Source organism: Drosophila mauritiana, chromosome X, assembly GCF_004382145.1.
Source record: "Drosophila mauritiana strain mau12 chromosome X, ASM438214v1, whole genome shotgun sequence".
NCBI lineage: Eukaryota > Metazoa > Arthropoda > Insecta > Diptera > Drosophilidae > Drosophila > Drosophila mauritiana.
Genome location: NC_046672.1, coordinates 2,453,708 through 2,473,005, shown reverse-complemented (window position 1 = coordinate 2,473,005; position 19,298 = coordinate 2,453,708). Strand labels below are relative to the sequence as shown.

General features: G+C 44.1%; 1 protein-coding gene across 33 annotated transcripts in view; it reads left to right on the top strand.

Moving 5' to 3' along the window:
• Positions 1-19,298, top strand: part of LOC117147036 (basement membrane-specific heparan sulfate proteoglycan core protein) — a 73,187-nt gene that overhangs the window by 27,268 nt on the left and 26,621 nt on the right. For 17 of the 33 annotated variants that reach the window (XM_033313736.1, XM_033313748.1, XM_033313746.1 and 14 more), the window contains 4 exons: positions 15,171-15,281; positions 17,258-17,725; positions 18,284-18,432; positions 18,759-18,852. In XM_033313736.1, coding sequence (XP_033169627.1) covers positions 15,171-15,281; positions 17,258-17,725; positions 18,284-18,432; positions 18,759-18,852 — 822 coding nt within the window. Of the gene's footprint in view, positions 1-3,504; positions 3,633-15,170; positions 15,282-15,726; positions 15,850-16,583; positions 16,710-17,257; positions 17,726-18,283; positions 18,433-18,758; positions 18,853-19,298 lie in introns of those variants that run through there. The other 16 variants (XM_033313749.1, XM_033313762.1, XM_033313761.1 and 13 more) reach the window with 5 other exon arrangements.

Genomic DNA, 19,298 nt, shown 5'->3' with positions numbered 1-19,298 from the left:
TTTTTTAAAGCTGACAGTTGAGCTTTTGAGGGGAGTATTACCCCTTCGAGTAGTAGTGATTAAAGGCTTTTGTTAATAGCATCCTGCAAATGGCCCTTAAAAACCAAAGTACTTACCCAATCTATAGTTCTTGTTTTCATTATATCCTTTAGTTTTTTTTGCCTCGAAAATGATCTGCCTAAATTCAGCTGTATACTCAAATATATGCCTGAAATAGGCAGCAGACCATCAAACAAGATCGGTGGAAATCGAGCCAAATACTTAATACTCATTTAGACCAAACAATGTTTGCTCAGCTCACTCATTGTGAATGAACGAAACCAAATATTTGCCATCGGTTATTAATTTAGCGAGCTCTGACATCTTGTGGTTATTGTGTGTTATTGTTGCTCTTGCGGTTGCATTTGAGGTGACTGCTATTAATGCTATTAATGTCATTAATGTTGTGATTGTGATGCGATGCGATGCGATGCGATGCGATGCGATTGCACATTACCGTCGCCTGTTGCCAGGTCGTAAATCTCAATCAAAGAAGTTCGGAAGAGCCGAGTAGAGATTGGGCAAATAAATCTCGTTCGGTGGATACAAAAAACAAACAGGCGAGGGAAAAATGTTAAATACTTCTGACACTGATTGCTCGCCCCCGAAACTCCGCGACTTCGATTAGCCATGCCCCAAAATAGCTGGGAAAATCGAAGGAATGCGGCAATGCGCAGGGTGCTGACAAATTTTCCGCCTCGGGCTGACAAAAATAAGCGCCCAAATATGGATGAAGCCAGGCTATTTTCGGAGTGCGCTCCGATTTTTTTCGGATTTTCAAATCTGAATTCTTCGGTTGGGCTCTTCAGCCCTGCTCACTTCCATTGCCCGTCTGTCTGTCTGTCAGTCTGTCTCTTTGTCCGTCTGTCAAATGCAATTTGCTTCGCTCGGCAGAATGATAATGCTAATTCCAATGTTATAATGCCAGGATCGGCGCGGATCGTCTTGCTTTGGCTTATGGGAAAACAAGTGAGCAAAGTTTCTGCACAGTGCGCACTTATTCCCTTGGCAATTTGACCAATATTTGTTGTTAGAGCGAAGCATTTGTTGTTTCTGAAAAACTTGACTTTTAAGAAGGATTTTGGACATTCAGAGAATTTAATTGCGAGCCTGGTATTCTACGCTTTTGCGATATGTGTGAATCGAAATGTTATACAAATCGTATGGAGATTCGAATAACATTATTAACAAAGATCTTTGCAAGAATTTTCCCCCAATTCTATGCAATCACGTTGAAGGTTGGTCCTTCCTCAAAGACATCGCCTCCAATTCAAAGGATGAGCATTTTGATTTAAGCCTGCTTTCTGCAATGAATGCACTCACTCGCCGCTTGGCGGTCTTAAACGGACATTAGATAAAGAAAGCACTATATGCATCATTAATTTTAATGACTGTTAATATGAAGGCGATGCGGGAGTTTGGCTAAAAACTCGGACGCAATTTGAGTTTCTAATGACTCCAAAAACTCATCATTAACATCTCGCGGCTCCTGGCTGCCTGGTTCTCCCTGGAAGCATCGCCTGGTGGACTCACGAACTCGTTGATTTTGGGATGAATGCATCTTGGGTGAATGGAATCTGCCGGAGCATCTCATTAACGAAAAGCCTTTATTGTGTGTGTTGGCGGCGGTGCAATTCGCCAATTTATTATGCGTAACATGTTGGGTCGGGTAACTCGAAACTTGGCCAAAACGCTGCCGGCTGGAGGCGGCTGAAGACCACTTACCGTTTGGACAAACTAAAAGCATTCCTTTAATGCTCGGTTAATTGAAACATACTCTCCGGGCCGCTGGCGAACAACTTTTTGCGATATAATAATTGAAAAATGCAGGCATCTTGCCAAAACCGCATAAACAACAAAGCTTTTAGGCGCGTATCTCACAGATACGTTTAGCTGCCCCTCATAAAAAAAAAAAAATAAAAAAAATAAGAAGCAAAGAAACCGTAACTGAAACTAAACGAAACGAAACCTTTCACAATCGCCACTCGACTTTGCACTCAGATGTCATATGCCCGCCGGTTTGCTCTATATAATCGCCCACAAATATATATGGCACACACGATAAAACAACTCAAGTTCAAGTTCATTAGGGAAAGAGCAACAAAAGAGGAGACCAGCAATTTGTTGTAATTTACTCGCGAAATTTTCATTTTTGCGAAAATTTGCACAGCGGGCGGCAAAGAAAGCGCTGATTCTTCGGGAAGTGGAAGATTATATGGTGGCTAGATGGGGATTAATTGGTCACGTTTTGGTTATGTTTGCTAGGTATTAATTCACCATCAGTATGCAGTGAGTCAATTTCAGATCGAAATCGATATGTGCATTGGAAGTAAGCATAATGGGGATTACGTAATGCCAGGGAAATCGTGATCGAAACAAGTGTTTGTGATGATGAATAAAGAAAAGAGATATTTGAGGATATAACACCTTGAAATCATGCAAATATTCAAACATTATCTTTTGACTATTTGTCATACTGATGAATTTTTCCAGCTAGCTGATAAAAGGTTTATTATTATAATAATTTCTGCCTCAATTTTCATTTAACACCCCTGGCAGGGTCGCAAGCAACAGAAAAAGAAATGGGATTCCCCCTTTTATGCATGGAAATATATATAAATACATGCATATCTGAGATTCGCGCTCAGTTATGAAGGCCAGACAATTGAATGCTGATGAAGCCTGCTCCTGGCGGGGGGCCCTTCATCCTTGAATGGGGATTCTCTGGCGTTGCGTTATTTAAAATTAAGCAAACACTTAATGGCACTACGCTCGCATTTGCTCTTTTTCACTTGCACCGCGAGAATTGATTTTGAAGTGCAGAACAATACTTAAAAATACTATTTATTAGTAATAATAATATTATAATTTTGTCCACTATTAAATATTAACTTTGCAACGCATAAGAGAGTTGTAATTTCAGCAAGTGACCCACTTATAGAGCAAACATGAGTGAAAACCATTGTTTTCAGTGTAGTTGGTCCAGCACTTCTCGACTTTCGGCTGCATAGACAAAGGCGGAAATCCGGAGTGGACTTCGCAAGTGGGTGGCCCTGGGCGTGTGTGGGTTTGCATTGGGTGGGTGGCAGTGTGTGGGTCACCAGTAGTAGTGGGTGGGTTGTTTTGGGTCCTTCATTGCTTTCATTTGTAACGGAAATGTTTGTTAAAGTATCCTTCTTTTTGTTGTTGTTAATGCGTTCAGTTTGCCAGCGGAAGTGTCGCCGCTCGCCGGGTGCGGTCACGCCGCCCCACGCCCCTTCTGACCCCTGATCCCAGACCCCACGCTGTGATTTTTATGCGCCAAAACAGAAACAGAAATTTTCGCACATTCCCAAAGAGCTGCTCGAGAATAAAAGAAGTCAAAGCCAAAATTGCCAAGATTGAGCTTGAAAAAAAAAAACCCAACGCCATTCGTCGTGCCCTTTTCTTTATAGTTTTTCCCTAGCTCGCGCTTCCGCATCCACATCCGCATCCGCATCTCGCATCCGCGATGGGACGGCGCCTGAGGGCAGCTTTTTGGCTGCTGGCGGTCCTGATCGTCATCGAAAAGCCCCAAAAAAGCGTGGCTCGCGGCACGTACCTCAGCTACGGTGGTAAGTTCACAAGACACAACGAGGGCATTACGATTAGCAAAATAAAAAATATAAAAAAATAAAAAAATGTTAAGAACATGCTAGTTTTTCATAGCTCAAATAATTCGTGTTTAAAACCACGTGTCTTCGTTTTTGAAGTAGAAACAATCGAACGACCCTCGCTGTGTGGGTGTGGGTGTGGCATGGGGCAGTGGGCAGTGGGCAGGGGCAGGGGCAGGGGCAGGGGCAGGGGCAGGGGCAGGGGCAGGGGCAGGGATATATGGATATGCCCTGGCACTCGATGGCAATTCATTTCAATCGGCCCCATCCCCATTTAATTGCCCCTCAAGTGACAACAATTGCCGGCTTGATATCGAATTGAGGAATTGAGGAATGCAGCTGCAAGTTGGCGATGATGCAGAGATTGGAAGTGCCAGTTCATTCGGATGAGTTGGGTTGATTTGAGTTGAGTTGAGTTGAGTCGAGTCGAGTTGCACTGCGCCGCATTGCGTTGCATTGCGCAAATCTAGGCTAATTGTTTGTCGCTGTTGTAATAATGATGCCAGCGACCAATTAATTTGCACAAACATCTTAATTTAGGAAGCCGCCGCAAAGAGAGCACACTCGACAACTGGCAACACTTGATAAGCTGGCGAGCAGCTGAGCACTGCCCGGTTCTAAGAATAGAATAATTATCTTGATAAGCCGCGATGAGCTGCTGACAAAGAATTTAGGCGCCGGAGCAGAGTGCTACAACTGAAGGGCCAAATGCCAGGATAAATGGGCTACTCCTAACGAGATCGCAGCACAAGTGACTCACAAAGGTAGTTCTCCGCTTCCGTCGATGACCTTATGTACTTCGTGTGCAGAATTCTTGCAAAGTTGCTATGGTTCTGAGGCTAGGATTACTCAGTGCATTATTCATGCGACAAGAATAGCAAAGTGAATTATTACTTACACATCCGTTCACTGCATTGCAAATTAAACAGTGACTAGCCAGGCTGACTAATTGCCAAAATAGCCTAAATAGTAGTGGAGTAGAAACTTCTGGTGTGGTAACCAGAGTAGTTGCCTTTCATTGGCATTGTCTGGCCTTTTATTGCCTTGGAATGGGTACCCTTTGTATGATCGCTAACTGTTTTCTAGGCCTTTGGTCACGGTCAGTGGGAGAAAGATTCGAGATTCGAGATTTGAGATTTAAGGGGCTTGTGGCTTGAGGCACAAACGGAATGGTCATCGGATACTCCAGGAACCGTCGGTCGTCAGAGAGAAATTAAAAACGGTTAACTGCATCTAAACGGCAACTGCGGCCATTACAACAATGTCATCCTTGACTTCATTAACCGTAACACGATCGCATTGAAGTTAAAACCTCAGCGGGAGCCAACCAGCAAACAAAGAAACAAACAAACAAACAAACAAATAAACAAGTAAGCAGGCATCAAACCAGTAAACCAGTATAACAGCTAACAAACAAACGAAGCCAAGCCCTCGAGATAAAGCGAAACTATTATTTTGCACTACTGAATTGCACTCTGAAGTCATCGTCTGACTCAGGACCAGATAAAGATACAGATGCAGATGCAGATGCAGATACAGCCAAAGATACAGATACAGATACAGATTCTTATCTCGTTCGCGCACACGCAACTATGAAAAGCAGGAAAATGGTCCAATCTCTGAGTCATTTGCTAAATATTTGAATTTAGAACAGCGATAAGTGGAACGAGACTTTACAGGGTATGTGCATATTGCAAACATTGTGTGCAGAGTATTCAGGCGTCGCTATTCGCTTCGTTATCCGTGTCCTGAAATCAACTTTTCAATTCGGGACTCTTATTTACTCCGCTGCTTGCAATTGCTGGAAGAATGAATTGAAAGATGTTTATTTTTAGTACAATGTGCCACACACACTGGCTGCTGTTTAACACACACACACACACACACACCCCCCTGCCCCTCTGGCCACACGGCCTGCCATCTTCCAACCATTTGTAGCAAGTTTTCTTTTCTGGTCGCCGGCTTAGAGCGCAGAGCGCTTCCTGAAAGCCCGAGAAAATGAAATGAGATCTGCGGAGGCTCTTGAATAAATAAATGGGTATAGATGGGGGGGGGTGGAGGTGGTGCATGTGTGTGTGTGCACAACTGAAGAATGGGAAGGCGTCGAGCTGAATGCTCATGCGCTGATGTAAGCGCCTTCTGCGAGAACAATTAGAAAACGCTGCGGAGTGCATTTCCCATTTGCAGTGCCAGCGCCACACTGTTTGTTCTGTTTAATTCTATTTTATTTTTTCAGGGTTAACTTAACGCTTGTTTACCGCTTGGCCAGAATTGTTTGCTTTCGCCTTGCCTTTGGATTAAAGTTGCTCATGCTTGCCGAGATTTTCCTCCTTTGTACTCGTACGAGTGTGTGTTTGTTTGTTTGTGTGCGTGTGTGTGTGGAAAACCCTTCACTGATTCTGATTCTTTGCTGACTTGTATGTAATTTGATGCTTATGCCATTAACAAAAATGTCAAAACGTCTAAATGCCATTGGGCATATGACTATACACAGAAGCTTTTCACAGTTTTCCACCAGCCACCCGCCACCCGCCGCCCGCCGCCCGCCAGCGTTTTCCAGGCACGTAATTTGCTTGTTGAAGGCGCGTGCGAAATGTCAAGAGAACCTAGAGAAAAGTCGCCTTGCAGATTATACGAAAAGAAAAGTTTTTCGCAATGAGATTTGATATTTGCGCCTGGACCGGGAGTAAAAACCGAACTGAAAACTCGAGACGAAATCGAAATGGGATCTGGATTGTGGGGGAAAATGGGAAATGGCCAGACATTGTTGCGTATGCGGAAAAGAGGGAAATCTGTTTAGCTGATTAAATACGTGACTTAATTCCCGGTATCTTAAAGATACTCGACTTATACAAATTTATGCAGTGGCAATGCAATTAGAATTAACATTTGATTGGCCCGATTGACGGACGGGTGACGATTGCAACTCAACTTGGCCTCGCTCGCCATTCAGATACAGAATATCCGAAGATTCGATTCGATTCGATTCAATTCGATACATTACCTTCTCCATATGCACTGCGAGAATGTAGCTAACCAGTAACCCGATATCCAATTATGCAAAATTCATGGGACGGCAAGTGCAGTATTGAATTCAAACTAGGATCCTGCATATGCATTTCCTTGAATAGCAGTTGGGGAGAACTTGTGCCAGCTTAAATCATTGAAACTAACTAGATCATAGTTTAGGAATACTAGTACGCCATCTCGATTGGATTGTCTGCATTAGTACTACGATTTCCCACTTCTTTTCTCAGTGTAGCGCACCTAATGCATGCTATTAATTGCCACTGCATTCGTGCAGCTCGTAACTAAGACAGCTGAAGTGTTTGGCACGTGCACTGCACAAATGTAGCTTATTTATTAATTTGTGTTCCCAGCATCGCTTGTCAGAGTTTTAGACAGTGTTTTTTTTCCATTTCTGTTTACTTATGTAGTTTATTTGTCCAACTCTAATGCAAATGGCAGAAATGCTGACAGACTTGCATGACAACTGGAACAACGTGTACGGCGAACAGCGAACAGCGAACAACGAACGACCGACAACGGGACAGCAAAAGTGAATTTACGAGCGCACTGCAGATGCGGTCAGATACCGCATAATGCATCTAGCAGATACATTCAGCGATTTCCCAGCGATAGGCCCTCAGATTCATCCATCGAAAAGGGAAACTGCGGCGGCATTTGAATTGCGAAAAGGAAATCAATTTGCAAAACGAAAGCGGAAAGCGCCGCGGAGAAACCGAGGGGAAAACGGCCGGATTCGGATATGGAACTGGTGCCCATCCAGTTAGGTTATGGCCTTAGGAAGTATTGGAGAAATAAATTATTTCGCGCATATTTTTGGCATGAGAGGGATAATGATAATGGCAGGCCTTGGCAAATGTAATCCCCATAATAATCCATTTAAATTCCTTTGACTCAATCCTCGCGCTTCTTATACGCACAACCTCATACTCGTACACACATAGATGAATAATTCATGAGTGCGATCACACCTGCCTAATGAGCTCAGCGGCAATTCTAGGCAATCTGCGGGGTATTAAGCTCGTCGATAATGCACTTCAATTGTGGCTGCACCCACTTGACTCGAACATGCAGAACTTGTGGCGGAGCGAGTGGCGCCACGAGGTGGATTTTACTGGGTTACTTGGGCATGAGCGTCTGCGTTTGTGTTTTTTTTTTTAATATTTTATCAGCAAGGCAAAAATCTGAGATACAACAAAACTCTGGCCTACACTCGTTATCGAAATGAAGTAAAGAATTTTAATCGAGCATCCAAAACGATAAGCGATGTCGGCGCAACGCCAGCGAAAATAGCAAAATTAGATATATTGAGTGGAAGAGCGGAGGGGGGAGGGAGGAGGAGGGAGGCAGTGTAGATCACACACTCACGATTGCTGCTACACTGAAAAAAAAATATAGTTCACTCTGCCAGACGCATTTAAAAAGCATAATTCATTCATATAATTTCATTTTGGATAGTATTTTTAAAGAAAAAACTACAACCAACAACTATATACTCATTTTTTTTGAGTGTAAGAATGCAGGCACGAGAACATGCATAAATGCATTTGAACGATTTGTAATTGCTATTACAGGCAGCTTGACATCATCGGCCGACAGCTGATGCTGCGGAAAGACGATGATGATATTCAGAAAGAGATCGAGAACAGTGCAGAAAGAGACAGAAACTCACAAAGCGACGCCGCACGTTGCACCATTAATATTCCGCTGGGGAATCCACAAGGGGAGTATAATATACAGATCGCATCCGATGGATTCTTCTATGGGCAAAGCTCCCTGCATGCAAGTCGGGAATTGAAAGTGCATTCCAATCGAATGATTGCCAAGGAATATGAATATGCCACGAGCTAATTTCATTAGTTATTCATTGAATGAATCAGTAGAAAATCGAAGAGCGGCAGGGTTAGTAGATTAAATCGGAAAATGACCAAGGCGATACATAGCCAATCAAAATTATATACTGAACTAGATGTAACCAGATGTTTTCAAGTTTTCGCTGATATCTCTGGAAATGTGACTGACTTTAAGGGCGACCCCATCATTTTGGGCACATATTTTCCATCTATCTGGGCTAATATCCGCATCTCTAACTTCGTGACTCCCCCTCCATTTGCGTCATTTGTTGTTCCTCGGTCATCGATCAGTTGCACACTCTGAATTTGCATATCCATTCCGAATGTTGGACTGCATTTGGCAATGAACTTCATGATTCAGCCGGTTGTTTGCTGATTTAAGGGGAAGGGCAGCGCTGAGGGGGGAGTCGTAGCCGAAACTGGAACTGGAACTGAAACTGAAACTGAAGCGTGTCCTGGCACAATCATAGAAATTGTTTCCGCTGGCCGCGGCCAACAAATATTTGGCCACAAAATGGTTATTATGGTTATGTCTGGCCGCCCGCAATGATTAATGACAATCGCTGGATTGAACGTGTCTCTCCAATTTCCCTACTTATAGCCTGCTCCTTTCCACCATCTATATATGCATATGTATACATCTGAACACCCATGTCCGTATGTCCGCGTGTCCGTATGTCCGCGTGTCCGTATCCGTGCGGGTATATACAGATGTACATATGTATGTTTTTGACGTCTCTCTGGCCGATAGCATTTAATTGCTCAGCGATATATCAGAAGATAGCGAGCACTCGCGTCCCCTCTCAAGACTTGAAAATTAAATAAATAAATTGCATAAAATATTTACATATGCGCTGGCTGCTGATGCATATATATACATATTTGCATTGCATTTCATGCCGCTGCCCCACGAATGCAGTCCAAAGTCAACTCATAAACCAAAAACAAAAAGACAGTGAGGGAGGCCAGCCAAATCACGCATACGACATGTTGTGCAAACAAATGGATAGCCAGCGACCATATGCTCTGATTTGATATTTTCCAGACAGTTGCGGTGCAAATTATGGCAAACAGAAGGGGTTTCCGGGTGCTCGAATTTTAAGTGCGCTTGTTATGGGTGCGAATAAATATTTAATCGCAAATTTAATTCATAATTATCATATCTTCATTGATTGCCTTCCTTTTTTTTTAAGCCTCCCTAAGAGTTCGATGTTAAGGTCTGCACTATGTTTTTTTTAATATGCTTAATAGTTTTAAAGTAACCGTATTTGTGTGCCTGTTTGACCAGTTTGCTAGCCGAAACTCCGTTAATTGCTGGCCGCTGACTTTTGTTGGTTTTGTTGCCACCGACGTTGTGTGGCTCATGTTGCGGCTTTGCCCGTTTGACTTTTCGCCCTTTCCCCCGTTTTGGCCGCCGCAAAAGTATTTAAAAACTTGCAAACAAAACGCAAAGAAATGGGTAGAAAAAAATAGACGATTCGTTTTTGGGCTTGTCTCCCACTCTCAGGTTGGGTTTCTTTGCCATCCCGATGCTCCTGCTCCTGCTCCTGCTAGTGCTCCTTGGAAAACTCCTCCTTGGGAAAACTCCTACTACGGTTTTCGGTTTCCGTTTGCTGTTCGCCGCCTTCCGTTTCCCTTTGTCGCTGGTGCCTGGCACGCGCTGACACTTTTACTTTGTCCACGGACCTCGAAGGGCGGCAACCAGCAACCAGCAACTGGCAACCGGCAACTTGCAACCGGGAGCCACGAGCATGCCACCGACGACCGTGCGGAAACAACTCAGTTCACATTGATCTAGTTCTAGCCTGATGTCATCTGGAATCCAGTTTGACATAATCCTTCAGTCGCCGACCATATTAATCCAGTCATATTTTGCTTGAAATCAGTGGATTCGCATTATCAGTTATATTTTCTTTTTTCTGGTATCATGATTTTATCAAACATCTTCCATACTTTTTAGTTTACAACGACAGATATAAAAATATTTTTTTAAAAGCTTACACATGAAATGTATATAGAAAAATCTCCTCTTGAGCAAAACAAAAATTTGTTTACCTTATTTTTATTTTTTTTTTTTTTTGTATCCAAGTGTAGGTCTTGAATGTATGGGTTCTTTATAGAGCTGCGGCTGCAACTGTGGCCGCAAATGATAAATTTATTTAATTTGCCATAAATTGGCCGAGTAACTAAGACGACGCACGCAATGACAACGCAACCCCTGAACTCTGAACCCTTAACCCTCCACCCTCCACCGGCAAACACCCCTTGCCGCTCCCCCTTCCCCGAGGATTATGTCTTACAGCAAAAGTTTATGCAAAACAAGCCACAAAAATTAACGTTTGTCACATTGCGCATGGAATGCGACAAATCAGTGGCTAAACTTTAACCCGCAGACAGGTCCTTTTTTTTCGAGCGAGGAACGAGGAGGGGGCGTGGCAGGCACACATGCCAACGTCAAACAATCGCATCGATTTACCAGGGCATTTCACAAAAACAAAAAGAAAACACGGAGGGAGTTTGGGCCAACAAGTTGTTGCCGCCGCTGGTTTTCCGCTGGATTCTTGTTTTTGTTTTGAGCTTATTTATGCGACATTTTCATTGTGTGTTTACGGTTCCGAAATGAATAAGTGAAATGTGCAATAGATTGAAGAAGCGCCCGAGTGGCGTGGCAAGGGGAAAGTGGCAAGTGGCAAGTGGGGAAGTGGGTTGGTGGTTGGGGGGTCACGAGGTGGGCGATGGCAAGGAGCCGCTGCTTGGGCCTGGGCAAACAGAGTCACATGCAAAGGCGCACTTAAAACTGCAGACGCCACATAATTGTCGCCCCCCACCCGCCCTCCTTCCTTTGGCAGCTGCTGCATGGAGAGCCCCCTTTACTTGCCCCCTCTTTAGCGGGGGTGGAAATCGGGTGGAAATCGCACCTAAACTGGACAGCCATTCGTCCCTTTTTTTGAAATACTTCAATAGAGGAAAGTGTTTCTCGCAGTGCATTGCTGCACTGACAACTGTCACTGGTTTGTGACACGGATTCCCTATCCTTCGCGAGTTAAGCTAACTGCAACCAAAAGCTAAACACTCGGGGGCAACCTTTACGACCTCCGAAACCCCTGACCCCGTAACCCCCTAACCCCCAGTCCTCAGCCCCCCAGCTAATGACTCATTAAATAACGCGCTGCACCAAGGGGTTAAGGCTCGGCGGGGGAGGGAAGAGGATGTGGATGAGGAATGTGTGCATATTCATGAGCTTCGTGTTAAGCTGCCATTTTGACGTCGACTGTTGGCAGTGTTTACATAGCCGAAAAAGCCGAGCGAAGAACAGTGAGTGCACACACCAGTTTGAGTATATGAATATGAATATGAATCAAGCCATCAATCAGAGTGCGGTGTGTCCCTGTCTCTGTGTCATTCGAGTGCGTCGCCCTGCTGCCACTTGACATGCATTCTAGCCCAGCCCCTGCCGGCAGCAGGGGGTTAAGGGTTGCGGTTTGGGTTCGCGAAACTCTGCCGAAATAGCTGAATGAATGCGATCATGAATGATGGGCTAGGCGGCATTTGAGTGCTTTGATTGACGGAGATTGATTCAACCGAGCTGCTTAGATCATAAATCCCAAATGAATCATTGGATCGCAAAAACTAAATTTTCTTTATACATTCGTAAAAAAAATACAAACTATTATACGCTAGAACTTTAGAGTTTGGCTTACAACTCCTTGTTATTCACCAAGTCCTACAGTAGCCACAATCAAGATAGTTGAATTTCCAAAAAGGAAAACCATAATTAAACGAACCGACAATGTTGTCTGGGCCATTTCCCATTCTCTGTCGCCCCTTCCCAACCAAATATTGGCCATTAATAATATGAGGCATCACGCATACGCCACATATGCCAGATTTGCATCGGGACATGGCCCACTCTTCCTGTTTAACCCCTTCCTTACCTGCTTGGCTAACTCCCGTCTAGCGCACCGAAAAGCCGAAGCCGAAGCGGAAACGGAAATCGATTAGTCATCCGCGTAACACCGAAATGAATGTTTATCGCTGATAGTTTTTTTGGGGGTCCGTAATTAAGAGGTTTCTTCTGGGCGGGGGGCTGGTGGCTAAGGTTGCAAGGTTAAGGTAATAACACTTTTGCATGCCAGACCAGACTCTTTACCAATTTTGTGCGGATGTTTACTCGCACTTTTTACCACTCGTGTCGCAGCTTTAAGGCAGACTCTAATGCTGTTTTCCCGCCCCCCTCCAAAGCACTTTGGCTGTTCATAAATGCGAGTTAATGATTCGATGGAACGCTAAGCGCTAACGAGCAATAATCAAATCAAAAATACTTTTTACAAATTGCTGTTAAACAGCTTTTCCTCGCGCTAAATCTCATCTGAATTTTTATACAATTTTCGTGGCAGCAGAGTGAACAGTTTTTTTTTTTTTTTTTTGCATAACCCCACATTACTGGTCTATCTTGGCCCCCACCGAAAACCCGAACACACACACCTCTTAACTTGTTTGTTTGCGGCTTTTGGCCTGTTGGCGCTCTTTTGAGTTTTCCATGCGCCCGCGCGTATCAATTATCGACTCGAATTTAGCCCTCCTTTTCCCAGCTCTTCCTTCCCAGCTTTTCCCCACCGCATGCACGACCATTTTTTTCGTTCGAAGATACGCACAGCTGCGGCTGGATGAATAGCGCTACTTTTACCATTCGGATTTCGACAATATATCGTTATCTAAAGGGCAAATTCACCAGCATATTGACTATTAACCATTGCACTCTTTGCATGCAAATCAAAGTGCATGATTCACAAAATGCAGTGCTATTTTTTCCGCCGCATTTGTATGTGTGTTGCATACTTTCTGGCGGCGCTTTAAGTTCAAGTGCAAGCCAACTGGGAAAAGGCAAAAAAAAAATAAAAAATAAAGTCAGTCAGCCATCCCAACTGATCCCATTTCAAGGGAGCAAAGAAAAGAATGTAAAAGCTTTCCTTCGGTTGAGAAAATCTATTTGACACTCAGCGAGGAGGACACAATGCAACTGTGGAGCCAAAGGAGCTGCAAAGTAGTGCAATGCGGGAACGAGTGGCAGGTAACAGTCATTAGGGACAAATTTATGGGCACGGAGAATGCTGAAAGCAGTAATTGATATAACCAATATTTAAAGAAGTTGTCACTTTGCCACCAAACGAATTGGCATAGATTCCCTTCTGTCATTTTGTGGATTATAACTAAACCTAAGATACATAAATGGATTGAAATTCCAAAAAAATAACACCTATTAAATTGTTCAAATAACAAAAAATGAGAACAAAAAGTGAAAGGAGTAAATCCCCAGCTGGACCATAAACCCATTCCCTTCGAAATTTCACCTTTATCAAGAAAATGCACGAAAGAAAAACTTGTTTTCCGACTGCGGATTATAATTTGTAGCTTGTGTGGGGCCGTCAAAAGGATTAGGATCACACGTCTGGCCAAATAATTGGAGCCCAACAACCTTTGGCAGCCGAAAATCCTTTGTGTGCCCTTCTGCTTTCGCCCACTATTTGAATCTTTAATGTCAATAAGCGGCAGTTGGCAAATAAAAACAAACAGAGGCCAAGGAACATCAGCGAAAAATCATATTTGCCTCCGTTTGCAAATTGACTTGAGGTGCAGGTGCCCTTCCCTCACTTTTTTTCGCCTGTCTGTCTGTCTGTCCGCAATGAAATTGTCAAATTGTTGGCCGGAATTTCGCTCGCCTTCGTGTTGAAAATTGCCGAATGGAAAACTTTGGCGATTTGTGTGCGGCCCAAAAGTTGCTTAAGTTTTCGCCACTGCAGTTCCACATTAACTGCCACATTCGCGATGACAAATTGTTGACTTGCGGGGCCAATAACCCCAGTGCCTGCAAAACTAAGTCGCAGTTTAAATTTTGTTTATAAATATAAGCAATTATTTCGGCGGCTTGTAATGATCGCTGTACACACCTAAGCTATGCTAAGAATTTTCTTAAATATAGTCGTTGTTATTCAGCTCAATGGCTAAGCTAAACATTGTGGAGCACAAAGTGAAATCATCGCTTATTGTTTGCTTCTGAATTGGCTTTTACTTTAAGCTCCTCTGATTACGACACCCACACTCCCTTAAATGTTCACTTAACTTTTCTTTGCTTTTAATTAGCCGCTGCTCGCGGCTCTTCTGCCTTTTGCCCCAGCTCCCTTTGTTATCTATACCCCTCTACGCGAATTTTCCGGCTGCTTGTAATCAAATCCGCGTTGTGTCACTTTGAATGGGGCTGGAAAAAAAAATTGTCCAAAAATATTTGTGAAATTGCTTAAGAGTCTTGTGCTGCTGCTCCTCCTGTATGAAATATTAAGCGGAGTCCGGCGGAAAAAAGGGTTCAAAAGGCCAACAGACATGCACAGGAAACTGTGGCTAACGAGGGCGGGGATGCCAGTCCTGTCACACAACAAACACCTAACAAACTTTTGCTTTCAAGTTGATGACGGACGGGGGTGTCGGAGTTGGCGATGTAGAAGTATTTCCATCGGCCGGCGGAAGTCCTTGTTAAACTGCATCCGGTTGTCATCTAATTGCAGGCTGTCAAATCCATCTGGCGTTCCAAATATAAATATCCCCCATTTTTATGTATTTGCAGAGTGCCAGGCCAACGAGTTTAGATGCAATAATGGCGACTGCATCGATGCCAGAAAGCGATGCAACAACGTTTCGGATTGTAGCGAAGGCGAGGACGAGAACGAGGAGTGCCGTAAGTGATATATACATAGACTCGGTTCATCTAGAATCCAGTAGAGAATACAGTGCTAATCAAGAAATGTAAGGGTGCACCTATAGTACACCCCTTAACTTTTAGTTAACTATGCGATTTTAGTATCTAAGACGTAGAACAAACGGTTCCTATGATCACTCTTAACATGTGGATACCAAACGAGGTATCTAAGCTTAAAGTATCTAAACACATTAAGTGAGAGTGATACGCTCTCTCTTTCTATCTCTGCCTCGCTCTATGGATTAACTTCCGCTTTAATAACTAGAACCGTTTTGTAGTGGCTAAGCTTAAAGTATCTAAGACTTAGAATAAGTTGCCCGTCGAAAGCCGTCGGCTAGCCCACAGCTCTACTAACCCCATCTCTCTTTTCTCCTCTAACCCCGACGACATGCTAACCGCTACCACTAACCCAATCTACTAACAGCCGCCGCCTGCAGCGGAATGGAGTACCAATGTCGCGACGGCACGCGCTGTATCAGTGTGAGCCAGCAATGCGACGGTCACTCCGATTGCAGTGACGGCGACGACGAGGAGCATTGCGACGGAAGTGAGTTAACACCACCCCATCAGCCACCCCACCTCTACATAGTACATCCAACCACCCTCATACTTCGTGTTTATGATGTGTTGAAGAGAGGGCAACACCTCATACACAACACACCGTTTTTTCTTACCATCTCATCATTTCCTCATCACTTTCAATTTCCATTTGAATCTTCCTTTAATGCTGCCGCGGTACAGTTGTACCCAAGCTACGATACACCTGCCCCAAGGGCAAATTTACGTGCCGGGACTTGAGCTGCATATCGATTGTCCATCGCTGCGATGGTCGGGCCGATTGTCCGAACGATCGATCGGACGAGGAGGGCTGTCGTAGGTGTCCGGTTTTGGATAAATTATCCTCGATAAGTATCGATGTCTCTTCCTTGCTCTTTTTTCCCGCTTCGCTTCTCTTATGGGAATGCAGCCTGTCTGTACGACAAGTGGCAGTGTGACGACGGCACCTGTATAGCCAAGGAACTACTCTGCAATGGCAACATCGATTGTCCCGAGGACATTTCCGATGAGCGCTACTGCGAGGGTGAGTAAAATACGGAGCTTTGTTGCTTCTGTTTTTTAAGAATTCTCCGTGGAGAAGCGGTAAGTTTATCCTTTTCCCTATCACTTCATTGCAAAATTGATCAAGTCACATCACCCACTCCACCTCACCGAAACATTCACAAATACCGAACAAACACTAACAAATGCGTGCTATCGATAAATATCGATCGTCGTCGCCAGGTGGCTATGATAGCGAGGAATGTCGCTTTGATGAGTTCCATTGCGGGACTGGTGAGTGCATACCAATGCGTCAGGTGTGCGATAATATCTACGATTGCAACGATTATTCCGATGAGGTTAACTGCGGTAAGCGTTTCGTGTAATCGATAAGTTTTACTGTTCTGCTTTGCTTTGATGCCTCTTCCTGGGTAACTAAAATCGATTACTGGTGTTGGTCTCTCTCGCTCTCTCTGTGTTTCTATCTCCGTCTTACCACCTTCTTGTCAGCTGTCATCTGTGTGCCCCTTCCGTTGAAATCGCTTTAATCGCTATCTGTGCGATAGTCACTTATCGAAGTGTGTGTGTCAACCAATATTTCTTTGATTTTGATTTTAACTCGAAATATTTTATTTTTCTTCTCCCCCTCCCACACGATAAAATGTGTATTGAAAACCCCTGGTTTTGGTTACCAAATGCCCAAAAATTAATCGATTAACTGCACGTCAACCCACTCTGGAAAAATACCCGCAAATGCGACGATCTACGAATTGGCTCAACGAATTTTTTAAAAATTAAATGCATGTGCTATCAATACTCCCCCTAACCCAAAATCCGTGGTCTGCATGCGGTTGTCTCATGTGCCGTGAATCGTTAATCGTAAACCCTCAACCAAATTAATAACCGGACGATAACAGTCGAAGACGAAGAGGAGGATAGGGTGGGCATACCCATTGGCCACCAGCCGCGGAGGCCAGCGTCCAAGCACGACGATTGGCTGCACGAAATGGACGCCAGCGAGTACCAGGTGTACCAGCCGAGTAATGTCTATGAGAAGGCCAATTCTCAAAATCCATGTGCAAGCAACCAATTCCGCTGCACCACCTCGAATGTTTGCATCCCGCTGCACTTGCGGTGCGATGGCTTCTATCACTGCAATGATATGAGCGACGAGAAGTCCTGCGAGCAGTATCAACGTCACACCACGACTCGACGCCCCTTGACCGCGGCCACGCCCCCCTCCAGATTCACCACCCAGGGCCCAGGTCTTCTGGAGCGTCGCAATACCACCAGAGCCACCGAAGCATCGCGATGGCCATGGGCAACGAAAACGACAACAATCGCGACCACGACTTCTAACCCAATAACAACAGTTGGCGTAGCGAGTAGGTGTCCTTGAAAATCGGTGAAAAGTGTAGCATACTTAAGTGGGTAGAGGTTCGTTTGCAACAAAAAATGGTTAAAACAAAATACCCTGAGAGTAACAGGAATAGGCGATGAAAAAGTATTTTCGTTTCCCCAGCTTTTGTTGCAATAATACCGAGCATACATAAATGGATTAATAACTGGTATAGGATAATTGGTAACATTACCTTAAAAAATCTAAGTCACGTTGATGGTTTAGGAAGCGTTGGGTTAAGTAAAAGAGCATGCCACGTTTGGAACATAGAAACCTACTTTAGCTATAACCATCCCTGCCCCAGCGCACACACACACGCACAATTACAATTTAGTTAGTTAAGCATTTAGTTTATAAGCTCTTTTAATTGATATGCCTCATACAGCTCATGCCTGTACATAAACATGCACCGCTCACGCTTCCTCTCTTTCTTTCCATTCTCGTTATGGCTTGTTTTATTATCATTGCGATTATACATATGCCCCGTTGTGTCACCCATCATCAACACCCCCAACAAAAAAAAAATAAAACGCCGCACGTATAGACAGCTCACCCCAGACATGCCTCGAAAACATCGAATTCGCGTGCCACAATCGCGATTGCATTTCGATTGAGAGCGTCTGCGATGGCATCCCCGACTGCGGACGCAATGAAGACGAGGACGACGCTCTGTGCAAGTGCAGCGGCGACAAGGTGAGCCCACCACCGCACTGACCACCCCACCCACACATATCCCGTGTAAAATATATACATACTTAGTGCTTGTTAGATGGAACGCAATGGAAAACAGTCGGTGTGATCCAAAGGCATCCATGAATGGATTATCAAATAATCAATTAAATCAAATAGTTTGAAAGATACAATCATAATAAGCACTAAGTACTATATATTAAGCACTGATCCCCCCAAACATCCCCACATCCCCACACACACACGCCGCTGTCAGAGGTGGGATCTGCGATCTAGGACCCACCTCTGGCGCCAGTAGGAATACACACCCATTCTCATGCTTTCTGCAGTACAAATGCCAGCGCGGCGGAGGCTGCATTCCGAAATCCCAGGTGTGCGATGGCAAACCTCAATGCCACGACCGCAGCGATGAGAGTGCATGTCGTAAGTAGCATTACCATATCTTTTCGCATTTTTTGTCACTCGGGGCTTCTATCAACCACTAAAGTCACATCCAATTTGATTAAAATCGAATTGGGTGTATTTTAAATTAATAGGTATTAACATTATGAACTTCGCATTTCTATTCATCGCTGCCTTTTCCTTTCATCATCGATTCTCCTAATCTCTCCTGCTCTCTAACAAGCAATTGGTTCAATTTAATACAATTAATGATACTTTAGATTAAGACTGAGTTCGAAGCTAACATATGTAGATTAGAACGCAATTCCAATTGGTTTAACTGCTAACTGATAGTGCCAAGCCCGCCGTGTTTACTCCATTTCACAACTCGACTTTTGTTGCTAACTGTACTTTCTCTTTTGTTCTCTCTTCGCCAAAAAAATGTCCTGTGTAAAAATCTATCCCGTACTTTGACACCCTGAAACGTA